At 62.3% G+C, this 8,556-nt stretch overlaps 1 protein-coding gene across 1 annotated transcript in view; it reads left to right on the forward strand.

The window, feature by feature from the left end:
* The window catches only part of LOC122373784 (pollen-specific leucine-rich repeat extensin-like protein 1), a 30,400-nt gene extending 22,087 nt beyond the window's left edge, over positions 1-8,313 (forward strand). The window contains exon 2 of the mRNA XM_043352148.1: positions 5,638-8,313. Within this exon, the coding sequence (XP_043208083.1) occupies positions 5,650-7,812 (2,163 nt within the window). The 5' untranslated portion in view covers positions 5,638-5,649 and the 3' untranslated portion in view covers positions 7,813-8,313. The remainder of the gene's footprint in view (positions 1-5,637) is intronic.
* The last annotated feature ends 243 nt before the right edge of the window (positions 8,314-8,556 follow it).

Genomic DNA, 8,556 nt, shown 5'->3' on the forward strand with positions numbered 1-8,556 from the left:
CGCAGACGGCGCCCGGGGGCAGCAGACGGGGGCGGTCTCGGCGGGGCGGAGACCAGGGGAGAGATGGACAGAGCTGCGGGGCGGGGCGGGACTGGGGGGCGGGGTGGGCAGGACGGCGAGGCGCGATGTGCACCGGCTCATCATTGGCGTGATTCGCCGGCGGCGGCGGCTCGGGCTTGCATCAGGCTTTCACCGTGGCAGCGCCTCTCGCCGGTCAGCAGCGCCAGTTCGCGAGTGATGTGTCGGCAGCGCCACTCATGCCGTCCATAAAAGTGAGAGCGCTCGCCGCTCGGGAGGCCGCACGGCCCGCCGGCATGCAGCCCTCCCCGCGATGCGGACGGGTCAGGCCGAGCGGCCGTCGCCGCAGGCCAAACGCACCTGAGTTATGAGACAGTAACCGTGCTCCTCGTTAACCCGGCGACTGTAAATAAAACGATTACATCGTCTGACTGGCGCGCTAGGGACCACACTGACGTTATGGGTTCATCAGTGCTCGAAATAGCGCATGTTTATCACTGGTTACATTAAACGGTATGGCTATTGTTCAGAGGGCACATCATCTCGCATATTTCGATCAATAACAGCATCATAAACCATCCCGAAATTGATCCTATTAATCTGCATATGACTTCGAAATCAGCGCCCAAATTCCAGTGCTTCCTGTCGCTTCCGCCTCCCCCTGCCTTCGAGAGATCTTACATCTCAAGAGCCGATAGGACCATTTCCAAATTGACTAGAGAGGCGCCAGTATGAATCTCTTTTTTTCCTATGCCGCGCAACGACGCTCGACATCAGGAGCCCGCCTCTCCAATCATCGATTCCAATAAGAGCGGCGGCCGGTGAGTGTGACGCCGTCACGGCGAGAGATGAATGTGCTCCAAACCGCCTCTGGGGGCCGTTCGTTTCACCCAGTCTGCCTCCATCGAGTGCGTGATATTAACGATCGGCGCTAGCGGGAGGACGCAGGGCGGACGGCCAGCCGGTGATGTACGCTCCGCCTGCGGCCGTACGGCTGATCCATTTTATATGTCGACCTGTCATTTCCCAATAAATAGAGACGGATCGATCGGCATTCGGGAGGGAGCGAGTTGGCCGATGAAGATCAGGACATCTCTGCCCGACGGCGGATGACCCAGACTGCTCTCCGGAGCGTCTGGACAGTCTCTGGGGATGGTGCGTCCTCCGGGGCCGCATTCCAGTCGCGTCCCGGGACACAGAGGCCACAGACATTCCAAAGCGTCTACTGGCAGTAACTCAGTGAAGAAGATGTTACTTGAAGGCTGCAGGAAAAACTATACCTGAAAACCAGAGTTAGGAATGAGAGATTGAAGTTCTTTTCATGAGACAAAGCCTCAAAAACCCCTGCCCAAGTTCTCAGACAGAGACCTTCCTCAACTAAGAGAGGGCTGCCACCATCTCCATCATCCGCGGCGCCGACAGTTGCCGTGGGCACCGTTCGGCTGACGTTTGCCTTGGCTGACGATCTCGGCCGCGACCTCGCCCGTGTCAGTTCTGTGCCCCGGGACACCGACTGACAGCCCGGCGACCGGCCGGCTGCCCCGCGCCTGACGTGGCCGTGTCCGAGCGGCCATGCAGCCCGCTAATTATCACTTTTTGCCGCCGGTGCGCCGCCGATGCCGCCGCCCGCGCCGTGTGACGTTTTTCCCCGGTTATTTTCACTAACTGGCACTATCTGCTGGCCTCCGGTGATCATCCAGATTGGCAATTTAGGAATTAATAATACACCGGCTATTGCGAGAAGGACGGTGAGGTTTTTGTTGGCGTCTTTTTAGAATATCGCCTTCGGAATGTGTATGGACAGTGTATGGACGAAACTAAATTGCCGCCTGTCCGATGATGCTCTCCGGTGGGATATGGCCGGCCCAGTGAGACGATCGGAGAGCCGCTGAAGAATGTTCACATCTCCCGACCGCTCCATAAACGTGATCATATTTTCAGATTAACTACCTATAAATAACCTAGCCCAAGAGTTATGAACATGCAAGAAGCATAAGCAGACACAGACACTCAAAACACTCGACTTTTTACTCAGCCATATGAGGCTCCAAAAGATTAGCTACCGTTTTGAATGAAACAGACGCCTGATCGTGAGACAATGGTGAGACAAACGGACGCCCACAATCCTGAGCGACTTTTTCTGACAGTTATGACGATAAAATATTCTGGAGTACGCAGGAAGTTCACGGTCACCACGATGTCTTCAAGGTCGGCACGCACGGAATCGATGCGCTGTCACATTCCCGAGATATTCAGAAACTGTCTCACACTTGGCCGAGAACACCGCTGGCGACTGTGAGATGCCGTCGTTACTCACACACGGCGTTCCAAGGAAGTACGTTGTCTGTCGTATATTTCACGCCGAATAACCTCTTGGGCCGTCCCAAGTGGTCGCTAGCCACGATCGGTTCCGTGAAGCGGCGTGAGAACTCGGTCGCTGCCGCGCCGGCCCCGGCGCGGGCCGGCGCGGCAGTGCCGGCCCGCGGCGGTGCCGTCTGACCCGGTGGGGTCGCCGGGTCAGCTCCGGGGGAGGCGGCGCGTGCCGGGTCACCGGTCGGCTGACCCGCGCCGCCGCCGCCGCCGCCGCCGCCGCTCGCGTGCCGCGGGAGCGCCGCACTCGCCGCCTGCGCGGCCGGCCGCTCGGTCACGTCAGGACTCCCACAGTCCGGAGTCGGAGCGGTGCACGCGCGACGCTGCTCGTGATATTGATTAGCGCCGCGGCTAATCGCCGGCGGCACTGGGTGTCGGAGAGACGCCTCCCGTCGGGCACGACCCCGTCAGCCGGGTGGACGTCCCGGAGCACTGGGAGGCCGGCCCGCTGTCCGCCGCCGCCGCCGCCGCCCTGACAGCCCCTAATGGGGGCCGAGCGCGGCTTCGAGTCGCGCTGAGCGGCGGCACGGTCACGACTCGGTCGGGACGGGCCGGCCGAGCGGCCCGCCGATGTCGGTCGGCCGTGTCTGCCGCCGCTAACAGCCGACAACTGACGTAAGCTGGCCAGATGGTACGGCCGCGCACCCACGGAGACACACAGCTCTGCATGCCGCCGGGACGGTAAGTGGGACCTGACACGGTCGACAGGCAGCAGAGTCTGCACTCGAAACAAACTGTCCGGTGACATGGGACGACGTCCGCTGAAAACGTCCCGTCTGCAAGGAATGGCGAGCCCTTCGTCAACACAAGCAGTGCTAAAAATAGCTGCTGTTCTGATGTATGCGACACCCGTCAAATAATCAGCACATGTTGGACAGTGAGACTCTCCTGACATTCGTGCACTAAGCTCACATTTAGTGTCCATCAGCGTCATGAGAGCCCGTCTCGCGCGGCTGCAGCGCTGACGCAGCGGCCGACTCTTCTGCGGGCGGCGTCTGTCGCGGCGTCCATTAGCCGCGGCCGGCTATAGATCACGGCCTGCTGGCGGGCTGGTCTCACGCGCCGAGCGCTGCTTTAGTGACGGCCCGCGGCGGCTCCCAGGCTCCGCCACCTCCAGCCCGGAGACGTCCTCGGCGGCGGTGGCGATCGTGAGGCGACACCCGTCTGCCCGAGTGGCGGGTGTCGCTCACCGACCGGCCACATCATCCACCCGCCCGGCGGCGGACGGCGACCGTGCCAGCCCCGCCACGAAGGCCCCATGGCCGTCGTCGACTCCGAGCCAAAGTCCGATGGATGGCGGTAACGACACTCGGCGCCCGCCGACGCTTAAGAGCCGCCGCCGATAAAGGTGTCGTTGTGCTGGTTTATGAGGTTTTCTGTCGGCGAGTAGCACTCTCCGGCGGCTGTTGGGAGCGTGGCACAGCCGTGTCGGGATGCCGCCGCCCTACAATGGGTTAGAGATGCCGCCCGGTGGAGGGGATGGATTAGCCACCGCCACGGGCCAGATTACAGTTGGGGTGCAACCGGTCACCTGTACCTACTTCTGCGCCCGAGGATAGCGGGAACGTGCCATAAAATCGCGGGCCAGAATACATCCGATGTTATACACAAGAGATTGGAATATATGTTATCAGGTGTACGAGCTGTCAGATAAACAAGAATGACAAAAGACGGTATGAGCCTCAGTGACCGATATTACACCACTTTGCTGCAGTGCGGCCTCTTTGAGTTCCCTCTCACCGCCCTGCACGGCTGTTACTGGTGTTACTTTACTGTGCTTTATAGCGGTCTCCCCGGTAATCTTGTTTTACTGCGGCCGGCCTTCGGTGCTAGTTTGTTGTGTTGCTCCGCAGTCACCGGCTCCAAGCAGCGCCGCGAGGTCCAGTGTTATGTTTGTGTGCGGCAGCGTAGTCTCCATTGAGCCACGTTTATGTGCTGTGTCGCAGTCTCCAGTGCTACTTTTACATGCGGCGCTGTCGTCTCCGGCTCTGCCGCTGAGTGATGCATTGCGGCACAGTCCGTCCGCAGGGGGCTGCGGCCGGGCATTTCGCCGGCCCTTCAGTGATAGGAACAATGCACTGACAGTCCAGCACCCGTCGGCAGCGGCCCATTTGGCGGCGCTGCGGTCAGCCTGCTCGTGGCACAATTATCACACTCTGACCACCGCAGGTCAATTATCACACTGCGACCGCCGCGGGCCAATTATCTCCGCCGCGGGCCAATTATCACACTCAGTCCGCCGCTGGCCGGACTGGCCGGAAAATCCGGCCATGAGTGCTCGGTTCCGCCGACTCCGCCCGCTCACCGCGCCTGCGCTGCCGCCCCCCATGACGTCGATATTAATCATCCCGCGAGCGTTGCACAACGGCGTCGGTTTGTGCGATCTATCACACCGCAGTCCGCACAACTGTCCCGTCCACTCCTGGAGCTGTTACGGCTCAAAGACTTACACAACAGAGCTTTTTAGCTCAATGAGACGTGACGGAAAACATAGAATTAAGTTCACCAAGAGCTGAATGAAAGAATGACCGGGCATCCGACAGTTTTAAACAAGCTCGCTTCTACAAAACTCACAGGCCATTACGCTATCTAGACGTGCGACGTTTGATATTGAGCTATTGCGGTTTCACTGGGTGAATAGGCATACAGCTCATGGGGTCAAGGAATTATTGAGCCAGCATACTGAATGGAGAAACGCTTCACTGTCGCCGGCCATTCGTATGTATGAGCCGGCCACAGACGCAGTGGATGAATGTTAGGACCGTTTAAACATGCTTGACAATGTCTTAACGTCATAATATTTCGTTGAATTGTAAATGAGCTGCATTTAGTCGCCCACATATATTTTGGCCGCCAGACAGATAAATGCATTATGCAACGCTAGAGAGGCTATTAGTTAATGAGCCACCCGAGTGGAAGAAATAACAGTGGCATCAGTATCTGATCATCTTCATTCATAAAGTGTTGAGGCAGTGCACAATAAAGATGTGTTTATCTGTGCGAGATATGCAGCAGGCGCATCAGCTGACAGCCAGCTAGCAGTTGAGCTGAACTAATCCACGCTAACTTGGTCATCCATCTGGGGCCCTGAACCCTCTCCGCCTCGGGCGTAATAAGCCAGTCTGGCGGCTATAGTAGTCCAACAGCCGCAATAGCAGGCCGCCCGGCCCCACTGCCCCAATGTCGCGCCAGCAGACTGTCTGCGCAGAGCCCCGTGCTGACCACCTCCCCTCTCTCTGTCTGTTGCAGAGAGGCGCCGCTATGATCGTCCCTGGTGAGATGCCGTTCGCGGCCCGTCTGGTGCGTCTGCCGGCCGCGGCCGCCGCCGGAGGACGGGCCGACCCCTCCAGTGACGATAGCTCGTGCAGTCCGCCGTCGCCGCCGCCGCCACCGCCGACCCCGCGCCGAGACCTGCGCACCGGCTGGAAGAAGCGCCACAGCGAGCGCTACTACCGCGAGCAGCAGCAGCAGCAGCGGATCCGCGCCAGTCAGGAGGCGCCCTACCCACGCTTCGAGCGCCGCCTCGAGGTGGACGTGCGCCCCTCGGAGGAGGTCGGCGGCAGGGTGGCCGGAGAGGTGCCCTACGACCTGTCGCGGCGGGCCGAGCACCAGCACATGTCCCCGGCCACCGACCCGAGCCAGGAGGGCGCCGCCGACCAGCCGCTAGACCTGACGCTGCCCAAGCCGGCCGCGCAGGACGAGAACATGAACGAGCTGCTGCCGGCCGACTGGCAGCCGCAGGACGAGCCCATGCCGCCAGCGGCGTCCCCCGCGGCGCCGGCCGACCAGCCGCCGCCAAAGTGCGCGGCCGTCGGGTCACCTCCCGTTGTCCCGCCGAGTCACTCCCCGGCTCCGTCCCCGCAGCTGCTGTCGCCGAGAGGACAGGTACATCCGGCGCCTCAGCCGGCCTCTCCTCCAGCGGGATCACCGAGCCTCCGCGCGGCACCGGCGCCCGTGAAACCGCCAGCGCAATCACCAATCGCACAGCCGTCCAGTGCAGTGAGTCACCCGCAGCCTCACGCGCACCATGTCCTTCAGCCACCAGTCCGGCCTCCGACCGGGTCGCCGACGCACCAGTCTGCACCAGTGCTGGTGCAGCACCCGTCCCGGTCCCCAGCGGCCCCCTCAGTTGAGTCGCGTCTCCATCCGGCAGCTGAGCAGCCCCTGCCGGCTCCGGCACCGTCACCTCTGCGCTGTCCTGCTGGGTCGCCTCAGGTGACCCTCGAGGCGCACCAGCTAGCGAGACCGCCTCCACACGTGCCGCCGAGGACCCCTGGACACCCCGCCGCCGGTTCTCCGGTCGGCCAGCCTCCGGCAAGCTCGGCACATCATCTGACAGTGTCGCACGCTTCGACCATCTCGCCCGGCCACATGTCCCACGCTCCGACCGGCTCGCCCAGCCATCATCTACCTGTCGGCTCGCCAGGACACCAGCTGCCCGCCGGCTCGCCCGGTCGCCAGCTACCTGCCGGCTCTCCAGGCCACCTCCCGGTCGGTTCACCGGGCCACCACCTCCCGCCCAGCTCCATGGCACACCTGCCGGCCGGTTCACCGCGCTCCTACCCGATGGTTCAGCCGATCCCGCTGCTGATGCGGCCTCCGGCATTCCGTGGCGAGCTGCCGCCGGCGCAGCGGCCGAGCTACCCGGCGCCGGTGGACCCGTCGGCGCCGGCTGCGTGGGTGGTGACCTCACCGGCTCTGTCGCCGCCGCGGGCGCAGCCTTACCTGCTGCCCGCCGGCCACGGCTCGCCGCCGGTACCGGGAGAGTTCGGACGGCCGCTGGTGGTGCATACTGGGGCCAGGGAGCTGACGCCGCTGGCACCGCTCCGACTGGCACCACGGCCCGAGCAGCCGCCCCAGGAGAAGCCGCCGGGAACGTTCCAGATGATGCGGGCTCAAATCGAGCCCATCAACGTGTCAAGGACGCAGACGCAGAGCACTAACCGTCTGAAGGATAAATACTGGTGCAAGTTCTGCGGCAAGAACTTCCCCCGCTCGGCCAACCTGACGCGCCACCTGCGCACACACACCGGCGAGCAGCCGTACAAGTGCAAATACTGCGAGCGCTCGTTCAGCATCTCGTCCAACCTGCAACGGCACATCCGCAACATCCACAACAAGGAGAAGCCGTTCCGGTGTCCGCTGTGTGACCGCTGTTTTGGCCAGCAGACCAACCTGGACCGGCATCTGCGGAAACACGAGTCGGACGGGCCGACCATCCTGGACGGCGCGCACCCTCGTCGGCCGTACTCTGCGCGGCGCGCCTCCCCGGCCGCCTCTGCCGCGGGCAGCCGCTCCGACTCTGACTCCGACTCGGACGAGATCGACGTCGAGACTCCCGACAGTCCGGACGAGCCTCCGCCGCTGAGGATCGACGAAACGGCCGGCGAGCCGGGCGGCGGCGCCGAGCTGGCCGTGGCGTAGCGGCTCGCCGCGGCGAGACTTGAGCCCAGTTACCTGAGCAGTGATGTAGCGTGCGTCCTGAGCGGCGCCCGGCATGGCGGCCGGCGCCGCCGAGCTAGTATTTATTGTGTCGCGGACGGCGTTGCGCGCCGCGCGGCGGTCGGTTAGCTTTCAGTGCACTGGTTGCCGGTTCACTCGGCTGTCGGGGGTGGCTGGGAGGGTATATCGGGACGCGGCGGCTGCTGTGCCAGCTGAGAGTGTTCGACGGTCGCGGGCGGCTCTCCGAGTCATTAGGGAACCGGCCGCAGATTGCTGATTCGCACCTGGATAACCGCCGCGTCCCATTGTTCCCGCACCACTATCGCCGATAATGAACGTGCAATCAAAGACATTGACAATAGAATGCGTATTTATACAATTGATATGCCCGCAACACATTCCATTTTTGCAGCCTAGACTAGTCATTGTTGGGTAATGACGGCCTTGTGTGAACGCTCGCAATAAAGCGTCGTCGTGAGAGAGGACCCGCGTTTCTCTCGCTCGCAGGCACCTCCGAGCAGCGTAGCGTGCTAGAACTGGAGCACTAATATCGCCGCCACGCCGGACTCTGCAGCCCGGCGGCGGCGGAACACGGGTCATCAACGGCCCGGTCAGTGACGGCACCACCGCGCGACAGCCGCGCCGGGCGCGCCGCTGCAGCGCAACAGGCTATTACCACGGAGGGACGCCACTGGTTTGTGATTATTGGCCATGCATCAGGAGCGG

Source organism: Amphibalanus amphitrite, unplaced genomic scaffold (genome assembly GCF_019059575.1).
Source record: "Amphibalanus amphitrite isolate SeventyFive unplaced genomic scaffold, NRLGWU_Aamphi_draft 001551F_arrow, whole genome shotgun sequence".
Taxonomy (NCBI): Eukaryota; Metazoa; Arthropoda; class Thecostraca; order Balanomorpha; family Balanidae; genus Amphibalanus; species Amphibalanus amphitrite.